Here is a 13,843-nt window from a genome sequence, read left to right on the forward strand (position 1 = left end):
GCTTCTTGCAGAAGCCACCCTGCAGCTCCTCTCCCCTGCCAAAATCTGGCCAGGCCAAGCCAATACAGACTAATAAGCATGTACTTCGACTTCTTAAAATATTAACTTATCTATTGATGTGGACTTGTTTGATTTGCTCTGAGTGTTTTAGAAGCCTCCTTAAAATTCTTGGAAACAGATAAATCACCAGGGCTTTGATTCTGTTACTACACACAGCACTTGCAGTAGAACAGATACAGTACGGGTGTTGTACTTCAGATTAATAAAACAAAATGGTAGGAGTTAGTTATTTTTCCCGTGTTTGTCTGCTGACAGGCACAACAGCCGAATGCACAATGAGCCGCTGCTGATGGAGTGATGGGTTCTAACCTGTCTTGCCAGAAGCTGATTGTGCTTTGCCCTAGCATAAAAGTAACAGGTTCTGCTCTGTGCAGAGGCCTTCTGACAGGCAAGGGGCAAGGCAGTGATTTTTTAATCCCACAGAGATTAGAGCTGAGTGGGAATTGCAAACCTCCATTTTACATAAAGGCAGGACAGAAGTCAGCAGCTGCGTCTGTTGAAGCAATGGCTCCCAGACCACACTGAGCTCCTGCGAGTGCTGCAATCATTCTTGCACTGGAGCAAGTTAAACCCAGTCAGTGCTATCTTCTGACTACTTGCAAAACAACCTTTTTTTTAAAAAAACCCCCCCGATATTCATGCTCAAAATGCAGCAGTTCACCGAACAAAGTTATATGTATGATTAAAAATATAAAAGAGACATTATAGGATAATACCATGTTCTGTCCTACTCTGAGCAAAGGACTCTGCTTGTAATAAGAAAAAAAGTATTTAATGTTGCTTCTAATTTTTATGCCATGTCCATAAGCTAAGATGATAAACCATGTTTAGCTATTATGAACAAGTGGTATTGCTTAATTCTTATAAATGGCTGTGCTAACATTAGGGGATTTTGCTGGATGATTGATTCATTGCACTATATTTCATGGCATTGCCAAGGAAATGCTTTAGCAGAGGAAAATATTCAGAAGCAACCAGTACAAATAAGCACACAGGAAAGCGTTCTGGCTGTTAGACAAGTATAGATGTAAATACACAATGAAATGTTTGCATAAAGCATTTTGAGCACTCGTAAGTTATTCTGCTGCTATGACTGTACTTGTGAAGTCATCTCCCTGTTTCTGAGTGGCGCAGTGCCATATTGCATTTATCCAGACACTGAATAAATTGGTTGCTTGTAGTTTGATCTCACAGCAGATTATTTAATTTTAATTTTCAGTTTGCTTCCCAAGGTAAATATGACATCAATTAAAATAGCAGAGCTGGAGAATTCACATTAAACACTGCTGCTCCTCTGGGATGAGCTCTCTCAATGCATATTTGGAGAGGAATTAAAACCGGAAACTTTTCCCATGTTTCCTCATGTTTCTTTTTGTTTGTTTGTTTTGTTACGGTCGGAAAATGTCTTTAAATATTGTGAACAGTGGGAAGGCTGGTGTTCCTCATTCTTGAGAAACATCTGCAGATGTTTAGCTAAACCTGTGATGTGTGCCACTATCTTTCTTACACCTCTTTAAGGTCCATTATACTGCTGAAATTCTTTCTGTAAACTCTACACTTGTAGTTCATTATCTATCTCTGTCAAACCTTTAAACCCACTGTATAATTACCATTTGAGTGAAACAGGTTCTCCTGTAACAGAATAGACCTTTTTTTTTTCCTGAAATTTTTATTATATTAAGTGTAAGATGCACTTAGGATACCAGAAGCAAGCTTGATATTTTCATAAAGGAAGACCCAGTATATGGATTTTTTTCAGTATTTGAATCCTCATAAGTGTCATGGAATTGAGTTTTCCACTTTGCTTCTTTAAAGATGTGAGTTAGGGAGTCTTGTCGTTTCAGAGGTCAGGAAGGGCCTTGAATTGGTCACTGCTTGGAAATTGTTACGTCTATTAAGTTGATACTGGTTTTGAACTGGGATATATATCATCAAAGGACCATCCCATTTGTTTACAGAAAAAAAAAAGAGCTTTGAGATACTTAAAAAATAGTTCCACAGGAAGCTTTCTTTAGGAACTGTGTCATCATTGTTTGGAAATTAAAGATCTGCATGCTGACGATACTAGTTTTGTACAACAATATTATCACTAGATACATCAGGGATCTCCACTTTCTTGTAAATCAGTGATGATTTTGTCATAAATAGCAATTGGCAGGAACCCGAGGCTATGTTCGGAGTACGGACACTGATTCCAGTCCCCACCAGGGCAAGGAAAGAGATGAAGATGGGTGTCCTGCAGCAGAGGGTGGCGGGCTGCATTGCAAAAAGAAGCCGCAGACACAGTGTCGTAGAATCATAGAAGAACAGTTTCAGTTGGAAGAGACCTTCAAGATCATCGAGTCCAACCTCTGTCCTAGCCCTGTCAACACCACTTCACCATGTAGCTGCCTGTCTGGCAGCTTTATTGACTCAAGGGCTTTCACATCGAGTAAGTCCTGGCCCATGACCATCTTCTGGGATGTCTCCTTCCCACTTGGCAGCTTCTGGAGACCTCAGGTGTTCCAGGTGTCAAATAACGGCATCAGTTCCTTCACAGACCTGATTCTGCCTGCCTGCATATTTTTCCTACCACATCAAATGTAATTTAAATAAAATACAATATGCTAGCATGGAAGTGAACCCCAAAATAATTTCAGATAATTGTCTTCTAAAAACAGAGGGATGGTTTCACCAGCAGGAAAAAAACCCCAAACATCCAAATTGATGGTATCATTAATTCAGCCTTACATTCTTCACAGAGAGAGGAACTTTTTTTTTAAATAGCAGCACATATAAATGCAGTATTATGTTCACTGGGAGATGGTTTAAATGTTTTGTTATGCATTTTTCACAAAACTCTATTCAGATTTTTTTTTTCTTTCGAAACACAGCTGTACTTGATTTTAGAAGCTTTAGTGGTGTTATTTTATAAATTCAAGACTTGTCTTGGACTTTAAGGCCCAAATTCAGCAAAGTGCCTAAGTATATATGTAAGCTCCACCAAAGCCGTACATTTTTAATGCTTTTACAATAGTGCAGGTACATATTTATGCTACTATTTTGCTTAACATTTTATTTCAGTACACATATAAGTCTACAGATTTTCTGCTGTTTTTTTTAATAAAGTGATATAAGGTTAAATGGTAGCTCCTGAAGAAAAATGGTTATATATATATATAACAATACTTCCAGTATAAAAAGAAGTATTATGTCTATTTCTATATTGAGAGTGGTTCTTGCCTGAAATTTTTCACTCCCTTGTTTGCTGCGCAATATTATTCAGCAATAAAAAAATCAAGCATTACTGATAGCCATGCAGTAGAAATAAATGTGGTTCTCTAAAAACTGAAACCAGAAATACAAAATGTTATGTAAACATTCTTCAGTCTCTTGTTCTTAGCGGTATGTTTATTGATTCTTAAAATAATACGTTAGTAATTTTGATAGATGTCCCCTAGCAGCCAGCCTGACACCGTCAGTGTTACAGCATAATTTAAAAGGGCCTTTTCTGCCAAATACTATTTTTTTTCAGCAGCAGGTCCAGCCAAAGTAGCTTCTGCCCGTTTCTCCTCTCGTCTGTGCTGCTTGTGCTGAGTCTGCAGTGCTCTTCTCCTGCGCCGCTCGTTCCAGCTGTTTCAAAGGAAGCAGCTGATAACCTGTGTCAGGGCATTAGTTATTTTTAACCCTGGTACAGTAGCTGTGTGACCCTAAAAGCCCTCTGGGTGCCTCAGAGGCAGAAATAAGCAGTGTGGCGCACGGATTGATTAAAGCCACGATGCCTTTCAAAGAAACAGTTATTGTACGGTGTCTCTGGAGGCCAGTGTTATGCTGTGGCTGCTTCCGGAGACACCAAAAGCTCTCAAGGATCGCCTCGTTAGAGTATTATACGAGGATGAGAGGATCTGATTAAACGAGGTGTAGCAAATGAAGCCCTTAAGGAAAGAGACTTTTTCAGATTAAGTCTAACTGAAATAAATGTAGCAAACACACAAAACAACTATTAAAATAAAGAGTCCGGTCCTTTTTTTAAATGTGTTGGTTGAAAGATGCCACCTTCAAAAGCATAAAAATCCTTCGGTGGTTCCAAGCAACTTCGGTTATGTGGTCAAATTCCCATGATGTCATTAGTCAGTAGCTTTTACGTGAGGCCCTAACATTTGGCCTTGGATGGTTTGCTGTTCCAAAAGTTCAAGTACGAACTTTAGTCATATATCTATTGCAAGAAGGATATCTTGGGCATCAAGTAAAATGAAATTTATGTATCCGTAACAAATCTGTTCCGTTGTGCTGTATCAGGTGGCTTTTAATAGCTGTTTATGAAGAAGTAAAAAGATTTTCGTATTAGAATTCTGCTCTCTACTCTTTCAGAAACCTCATCCGTCAATGTGACCAAAGATATATCAGATAAACCAACTTTTCTGCCTTAATCACTAGAGCCCCTATTCAGCCAGGAACTTAACCATGCACACAGCTTTAATTACCTGAAGCACTGAAGTCAGTGGGGATTACATGCTTAAAACGTCACACGAGCTTAAGTGCTTTCCTGAGCAAAGGCCTGGAGAAGCCATTATTTTAATGCACGCCTGATAAAACTGGCACATCACGGGAATTTAAAAGAGAAAATAAATGTTTTAAAATATTTTTTTTTAATATCTTTTTTTCTTGTTTTGTAGGGGCACCCATTTGTACCTGTGGTGATTCATAGCTACCAATAATTTTCCACAGTGGTTGCCTTATCTACTGTTCTGGCATCTTCTGGTCTTGTTAGTAAACAGAACTATTAAACACAAAGCTAAGTACTCTTAATCTCAAGAGAGAGACTTTGTTACAGTATGTTCTGTACAAAACTGAAAGACTTGAAGATCACAGGCGAATGTCCTTTCTCCTTACTGACTCAAAGTCACATTACTGACGAACATGAAAAGGACTGCACAGAAAACAGCTCTACAGCAGCTTTGCCCATCTGCAAAGAAGTCCATGAAAAAGATGCTCAAGGAAACCTTCCGCAAAGGAAGACGAGCAGAAGTAGGGTGTACCTGCACACATTAACTGAAAGCATCTGCAAATTAATCTTTCCTGAGGTAAATAGATACTGCATGGTAATAATAATACTTCAACAGCATTATTTATAAATATTAAAAAAGCATTTTTATGCCAGCCTGTAAATGTAAGCCTTTAGAAAGTTGTTTTGACTTCCGAGTTTGTGTTCCTGCGTAGTTCTGCATAGTTCAAATCCTAATTTTATCTTCTTCCATTCCTTCTGGATACAATTTTGCCACAATGAATTTTGTATACACCATCCCTTCCTCTGTATTTTGCCTTGTGTTTATAGCCTTACACTGATCATTTTACTTGTTCCTTGTAAAACCCATGTATTTCTGTAGCAATTTTTTTTATGTAGAGATACAATTAGAGAAACTCTACCTTGTTACCTAATTATGAAATTAAGTGGTCACCTCATCAATTCAGCTAACTGGAACCATACTGCTAAGTACATTAGTCATTATCAAAAACAAAAAAAAAAGCTGTTTTTGTCTGCTACGATGCTAACCTCCTGTTGTACTATTTTTAAAAGCATTACTGTCTCTGTTTACTACAAAGGTTTTCTTATGTCCCTTTTTAACTCAGTTGAAAACAGGTACAGTGCAGGCACAGTGGTTTGCTTTAGTGGAGATGAATACCATGGTTTATCTCTGTAAAAAGAACATGAAAAATGCAGCTCCGTAATATTCAACATTTAGGCTTGCCTCATATTCTGTGGGAAGTGTGGAGGAGCGGGCTGACTGGTATATATTGGGACTAGAAATGGCAGATGGCCAACTCTGTATGCTCAACCGATCGCAATTCTTTTACTTGGACAATCAGTGTGTCTTACTATAAGTGCTTGAGTTTTGTTGAATCTATTTGCAGCACTTCACCTATTATCCTTTTTCTAAAACTCTACATAATCAATTTTTGCTAGACCCCTTTTTACCTCTGCTGCATTTACACAGAGCAATTCATCCCTTTAAACTGATCTTTAAATTCGTAAAGGATAGAACTTTTAACTCAAGAAGGAGCTGGCACAGCATCCTTTCTATGGTGTTACGATTGCTGTACTGCTTTTCTAGTATATAGTTGTTGATGGGATTTTACAATGAAACAATCAGTATTTTTTTTCTTTAAAGAGTGATATAAAAGTATGCATCTGCCTATTACATAACCATGGGAGGTTAGTTCATTAGCTGGAACAAAAGCTTGGTAAAGTCAAGGGTGTAATATAACTATGTACCACAGAAGCTACTGAAATTCAAGCTTATTGTCACTGCTATTTACAGTTACCAAGTCATATTCATTGACACTTTGCCCGAGTATAGTAGTCTGTTCTCATGCTGATTTGGGATCAAGACCTAAGCATCTTCCAATCCCACTGCTCCGTAGAAGGATTTTGCTTGTTTAAAAACATATTTTTCATTGCTTAGATACTTTCTAGTGCCTTACTTAGCCATCAGCGGCCAACATCATCTTCCTTCCGATTGGAAGCTCCAAAACAGGGCCCTGCATCATGACCCTGCTTGATTCATGAACTCCTCATGAAAACAGTGAGTTGTGCATGGAAGTCCAGGACATGGTGCATCCAGAATAACTTTTGATTAAATTTGAGATATAATATAATGCGTGTGATTGTTTTAGTTGCTTCTTTGTGTCTTTACAGAAAAACAGAGAACATTGTTTGGAGATAAGTAACTAATTGGATGGCGTTCCACTCACAGTACCAGTTCATACGTGAATGTAATTTACATTGTGTTCATATACATGGCAGAACAGTTGCTCCTTTTAGATTTTTGCTTGGTAAAAGTCTCCAGAATATATTGCCTTTCACATGATGTTTTCTTTGCGTGTGCAAGCTTTCCTTTTGAAAATACAAAAAGTAAAAGATGCAATAGAAAATGGTAGTTTCCTCAGGGAATGAGAACCAGAGAAAAGCCAGACTGCAGCAAGTCTCACAGCCAAAGTCTATTGTGAAAGTATTGTAGTATCCTATGACCCTGCCTCTGTGGGAAGTTTGGGCTTCAAATGATCAGAGACTGCGTACATAAAACACCTTTACTGGCCCCAACAATTTGGAATATGCATGTTTGGAAAGTGTTGTATCCGTTCCAGTTAGGAACTACAGAAATTATATGGAACCATGGGATCAAGGTAAATTAAGGTAAATCTTTGTGATGCTCTGAAGGATCTTTTATTACAGAATCCTTTAACAAAGGTTAAGTACAGTGACTAGATTTTCGTCTGCAGGATATTAGGGTTGGCAGCATATGTAGCCAGAATTCTTCCTTTTCTACAAATATAAAATAAATGGTTCTAACCTTGTCTTGAAATGCTATAGTCTTGAAAACAGAAAAGGTAAAGCACATCACTATATTTAATATACACAGCCATTGGCACACATCAGCTAAGGGGCTTAATTATAGAGGAGCTTAAATATACTGGAGCTGAAGACATCAATGTAAACCAAACCCCAAATACTGAAGTGAGATGCTGTTTCTCAAAACGATATCATCTTGAAAAAAGATATTGGTCTCAAGGACAGCAGAGTAATTCTCTGTACAAAACTATTGCTCCTGTGATTAAATTTTCATTTACATTTTAATCAATATAACCTTTTTTCTTACCTAGTTTGAAAGGCTAAATCTTGCACTTCAGAGAACCCTTGCCAAACACAGAATAAAAGAAACCAGGTATGTACGTGTAATGGGTTCACAACTAACTTCTCACACAAACGTTCTGCGGGCACTTCACAAGGACTGGGGTGATGACTGGGAATCAGGACTTCTGGAGTCTGTTTTCAGTTATCTTGTCAAACTGGTGTGTAACATTTCATGTAATGTAAGCTAATAGTTTATTTTAGAAAATTCACAAATACTTAAAATCTCAAGTTGACTTAATGGGCAGATTTAACCATTTGTGCAGAGAAACACACAAGGACTGTTTAAAATGAGCAAGTGTTTTGAGTAACTCAGAGACTACTCAAGGGAAAAGTAGATATGGTTGTATATGGATCTAGCCCAGTGTTTTTAAGATCACAGGAAAAGCATTTTAAATGCAAACAATTAGTATTATAGAAAAATAAATTGGCTTCTGATACAGTGAACAGTCAGGCACCACCTGATGGGCAGGTTTTCACTGGGCTTGTGTGGCTTCTGGTTTCTGTTTCTGAGGAACTCAACTTGATTTCCAGCACTCGCTTAGTACTAATCTGATATTAATAATTTGAGTCTTGTAGGGAGCATGAGTTTCTTAGCGTCTCATTATACGCTGAGGATTCAATTTATTGAGTGCATCTGAAAAAATAAACTCACTTTAAATCTCCTTTCGAAAGTGGGGAATTGGAAACTACACTGTTGCTCACCATGCTAAGAGTAGATAATTTCAGTGTGTCTTTTAAATTATACTTGATATTTTCAAAGCACTTTACGTGCATTAACTGAACCCCAAAGACAGCTGATCAGATATCCATCGCGATCGCTGACTGGCTTGTTCATGGGAATATTTCCCCTGGTTTTGTGTGTTGCTTCCTGGAGTATCAGTTTTAAATTAAAAAAAATATGTTATTCTGAATTATGTAATAACACAAATGTAAAACGGATCTAACTGTCTGTATTGCTTCTGCATATAAATGTATGTAAGATACTTCAAGCTAATAAATTCAGAAGCGTCAAAAATTTATTGCTTATATGGAGGTTAAGCTACATGTCCTCCTCCTCGTTTTTGGGCCTGACATTGAGGTTTCCATTTATTAACCTCAGAGAACTCAGAGGGCAGGAGTTTTTATGACAGAATCTGGATTACTACCAATTAACAAGTAATTTTGAAGTTAATAGTTCTTACTGGTATTTTCTCTCAAATCAGAAATGTCTTTTCACATCTATTGAATTTGATGCAATGTAATTCAAATAAATGCTTGAATATAAATTCCAATTATATCATAAAATATGTTTTGAAGTATAGTTATGGCTTCAAGCAAAAATAATGAATCAAAACCCAGGACTGTTGCAACCTAAGAGTTTTTAATCAATGACACTCTATAGCATTTGGCCTTTAATCCGTAATCTGAGCTCAGACCACTAAAACTTTAATTTATTACAAATGCACAGGATAATCTAAGATCTTAGCAAGACCCCATTTTGAATTAATGAAAAACTGCCTGTTTGATTAGCAAAACTTGGTCTGTACACATCAAAACCAGGGTAGGTAACTTCTTTTACTTACTATTTTTACCATGTTCATCTTGATTTTTCAGGGGTTTTATTTATATTTTCATGATCTTTACAGAAAAACTGCTGACAGAGAAGATTTTGAAAAAATAATCAGTGATCATGCTAATGCAGCAGGTAATGTAAGCTTGTTTAATAATATAAATAAGTAGATTTTATTTAAGTTGTATTTAAAGTAATACATGTGTATGTAAAATAGTCTTGTTACTACAAAATAATTTCCTCCGTGTAAGGGCTTCAGTGACGCTGAGAACACAGAGGCTAAACCATGATTAATGCAACTAACAGTTCAGAGTGTCAAAATTTGAGCTCAAGAAACAAGTTTCTCAAGTCTGAGCTGTCATAGAATCATCCACCCCTAACATCCAACATCTAGAGGGACCTGTAACATACATTCAGTAAGAAGTTACAGTTTTGTAATCATGAAAACCTGTTTGACCCTTTTCATCTGCTGAATGGCTGTTGTCTGTCAGAAGAGAACCGCTGTAATTTGCAATGCGAAACTCTCTGGCTACATCTGTAATAGTAAATTAACATTTCCAGGAACTGAAGCGTGGTCGTCCCTACTTAACCTGTTAAACTGGTCCTGACACACAGTTGGCCTGTGACAGACGACACTCTTCCAAATGTTTCCCACTAACAGTTGGGGAGTTGGAACATTTCCAACAGTCAGTCTGCATGCAGTTATCCTGTTAAATTTACTAGCAAAGATGTGAGCTGTTCCATGCCAACTGGCCTCAGTGCCCCAGAATATTCCTAGGGTCCTTTACTTAATTGGGTCAGGCATGGTACTTACATCTGCATGTGTGCACAGAGCTTACTTTATTCTCACTTTGCATTTTTATTTCAAGTTTTTTAAATTCTTGTTTTATTTCTTTATGTCAAGCTATGGGAATTGGGCTAACGGTGTTGGTGCTGGATCAGGGAAGGATGTTGCTGATTCAGTTTGGTCTAGGATGAAAAATAATTGGAGGTTAGCCTGAGATTCAGTGTGATGAGTGCAGTTCTGACTAAAATATGGTTCCATGCAGGTGTTCCCGTGGAGTCTCTACAGGAATCTCTTGGTGAAGAGCTATTCAAAATATGCTATGAAGAGGATGAACACATATTGGGGGTTATTGGAGGAACCCTTAAGGACTTCCTGAACAGTTTCACCACTCTGTTGAAGCAGAGTAGCCACGGCCAAGAAGCAGGAAAAAAGGACAGACTTGAAGATGCTTCCATATTATGCCTGGAGAAGGATCAGGACTTTTTAAATGTGTATTATTTCTTTCCTAAGAAAATCACGAGTCTTATTCTACCTGGTATTATTAAAGCAGCGGCTCATATTCTGTATGAAACTGAGGTGGAGGTGATGCTCATGCCTCCTTGTTTCCATAATGACTGCACTGAGTTTGCTAATCAGCCTTACCTGCTGTACTCTATCCAAGTCAAAAGTGCAAAACCTTCCTTATCTCCATGTAAACCACAGTCTTCACTTGTGATTCCTGCCTCTATGTTCTGTAAGACTTTCCCATTTCATTTTATGTTTGACAAGGATATGTCGGTTCTTCAAATTGGAAATGGGATAAGAAGGCTTCTGACCAGGAGAGAATTTCAAGCTAAGCCAAATTTTGAAGAGTATTTCGAAATTCTTACCCCCAAAGTAAGCTGCACTTTTAGTGGAATAATGACAATGCTAAATATGCAGTTTACAGTACGAGTCAGAAGATGGGATAATACTGATATGAAATCATCCATGGTAAGAGACTTTTTGTAACCATTACTTCTGCGAGGAATTTGTTTTCTTCAGACAGAGTTAAAATAGCTACAAAACAGGGTGCACTTTGCGTTGTACACCTCTCAACATCTAATACAGCTGAAAAAATAATGGTTTATTGAGGGCAGTCTAATATAATTCAGAGTCTGAACCCAATAAAACTCTGCTTTAGGACATGTACCCAAGTAAAATCTGACTGTTAACTTGATTTTATTAAAAAATAATTTGAAATACTGACATAAGCTCAGTAAACTGAGAGAAAGCCAATGACATGCCACATTGCTGAGAATAAGGTCATCTCCAACACAAAGGCAGTGGCAGGGAAAGCTTTACCAAAGTGTCCCTCAATTGTCTGGAAACAGCAACTCAAGGATTGGGGGAAAGAAATACCTTTGATATTCTGATGTTTTCATCAGATGAAATCTCGCATAGTTTCAGCGGATGGGATTACCTACTATTTTTGTGAAAGCTGGGTCTGTGGCAAATGACCTGGGACAGTAAAAAACATTGAATATTCAATGACTGTGATCTTATTCATCAGTGGTCCCAGCTGAATTCCAGCTTATATACATTTGAGGTGCTCCAGGATGATTTGCCAGTTCAGACTCAACAGTGCAAGAACTTAATGGAAGAATGGTAATAAAGGTTTCATGTAGTTGTTAATGAAGTGGGGAAAAATGTAGCTCTGATTAGCTACTTCATCTCAGATTCGTTTCTGCACTAGGCAACAGTTTAATGAGTGCACAGGGTACGTACTTCCATCCACAGATGTCTATTAGCAAGTTACAGGTTTTCTTCAATAAATGGTCTTTCAAAGCAGTGTTAAGCAGAGCTCTGCAGCACCTTGCACATTGCAGAAGAGAATACAGAAAGGCCATAAAAACACTTCACACAAAGTATTTTGCTTTTTGAGATCATTAAAATGGGGTATTTCTGCCATTTATGCCTCCAGTTTTAAATTGCAGCGAGTACCAAGCATCCTACAATAAAACTGAAGTAGATTTTCTCACTTTATCTTAGTGATGTAAGAACTAAACTCTAGAGTCATTAGCAGAAATTCATAAGCCACTGTGATCAGTAACATTTTATCAATAGATGAAAATGCACAAAATTCTTATTTTGTTTTTCTTTTCTTTCTGTGCAAAAACTGATACAGATACTGAAACATAATTAGGTGTTTATCCTTAAGTTGCAGACTAACTTTTATGCCAGAAAGCTCAAGCAAAATAAACTTTTTAGAACCCCATGTTTTCTCTTAAGCAACTAAATGAAAACCTAATGACTGTGGACCAGTCTGATTTTCCTGTGTTTCAGCAAAATGTATTTCCTCTGAAACTTCTTACTTCTAAACCATTCCCGTGCATGTTTTTTATGAATTCTTGTTTCTTTAACTGTTCCAGGTGATGGATCTTAAAGGCCAAATGATCTATATTTTTGAATCCAGTGCCATCCTGTTCTTGGGATCTCCTTGTGTGGATAGACTAGAAGATTTTACTGGGCGTGGATTGTACCTCTCCGATATTCCCATTCACAATGCACTGAGGGATGTTGTTCTGATAGGAGAGCAGGCCAGAGCTCAGGATGGACTGAAGAAGAGGTTAGGAAAGCTAAAAGCAACCCTTGAGCAGGCCCATCAGGCACTTGAAGAAGAAAAGAAGAAGACCGTAGATCTTCTGTTTTCGATTTTTCCTGGAGAGGTTGCTCAACAGCTGTGGCAGGGACAAGTTGTACAAGCCAAGAAATTTAATAATGTCACAATGCTTTTCTCTGACATTGTTGGATTCACTGCCATCTGTTCCCAGTGCTCACCTATGCAGGTTATCACCATGCTTAATGAGCTTTATACTCGCTTTGATTACCAGTGTGGAGAGCTAGACGTCTACAAGGTACACAACTTACTGCATTTCTGTGGGGTTCTGGGGCTGGAAGGGAATGAAGACTAAACGGGATAGAGGATAATAGAAGTCTGGAAATGATTTTGACCTAAACCTTCACTCTAAGAAAGACCTATTAAGATAAATCACAAAACAAAGTAAACAGAATCAGCTGTTCATTCAGCCAACAAAGAAGCCCATCAAAACTGCAGAGTTAATTTTAAAAGTAAATTTCAGTGACAGTGCTCTGAATCTGGAGTAGATAGGTGTTTAATGTAGCTATGGGTGCCTTACATCAGGTGAGCAAGGAAAAGTATCTCAGCATCGTGCTTAGCAATGAATACAAGTTGTGCATTTTTTCCTTTTGAATGATACTGCAGGGTTTGCCCAGGACTTAAATAATTTAGCAGGAGAAAGAAGACTCAGTCAATATGTAGGTACAATTCTCACTGAAGCCACAGGCTATTCTTTTATATGTCAAATAGTCTAACAGTAAGGAACAAATATGCCTGTTTTAGGTTGAGACTATTGGAGATGCCTACTGTGTCGCTGGAGGTTTACACAAAGAAAGTGAAACCCATGCTGTTCAGATAGCATTGATGGCCCTGAAGATGATGGAGCTGTCAGATGAGGTGGTGTCTCCCCACGGAGAGCCTATCAAGGTATTTTATAAAGCTTAAGTGGGCATTTCTGTTTGTCTAGTTGCTTTTGAGGTTTTCGTCTCAAGGAAATTTCAGATCACTGCATGAACTCAGACATGTTGGGGAATCAAGTGTGTATGGCTGGAGAGGATGACCTGGTTAGTTCTATGAATGAGAGTTGAAATAGAGATCTGAAAATCAATCCAAAAGACTTAAATGCAGTGAAATCAGTAGGTGCACACTGACATGCTGCAGATTTTGCCTCAGCAG

At 37.9% G+C, this 13,843-nt stretch overlaps 1 protein-coding gene across 2 annotated transcripts in view; it reads left to right on the forward strand.

The window, feature by feature from the left end:
• Positions 1-4,716: 4,716 nt before the first annotated feature.
• GUCY1A3 (guanylate cyclase 1, soluble, alpha 3) overlaps positions 4,717-13,843 on the forward strand; it is a 13,920-nt gene continuing 4,793 nt past the window's right edge. Inside the window, exons 1-6 of one of the 2 annotated variants that reach the window (XM_009875355.1) lie at positions 4,717-5,123; positions 7,702-7,763; positions 9,358-9,416; positions 10,331-11,040; positions 12,459-12,944; positions 13,451-13,594. In XM_009875355.1, the coding sequence (XP_009873657.1) occupies positions 4,875-5,123; positions 7,702-7,763; positions 9,358-9,416; positions 10,331-11,040; positions 12,459-12,944; positions 13,451-13,594 (1,710 nt within the window). In that variant the 5' untranslated portion in view covers positions 4,717-4,874. Of the gene's footprint in view, positions 5,124-7,701; positions 7,807-9,325; positions 9,417-10,330; positions 11,041-12,458; positions 12,945-13,450; positions 13,595-13,843 lie in introns of both variants that reach the window. The other variant, XM_009875354.1, reaches the window with a different exon arrangement.

The sequence above is a fragment of the Apaloderma vittatum genome, unplaced genomic scaffold, assembly GCF_000703405.1.
Source record: "Apaloderma vittatum isolate BGI_N311 unplaced genomic scaffold, ASM70340v1 scaffold37998, whole genome shotgun sequence".
In the NCBI taxonomy this organism is placed as follows: Eukaryota; Metazoa; Chordata; class Aves; order Trogoniformes; family Trogonidae; genus Apaloderma; species Apaloderma vittatum.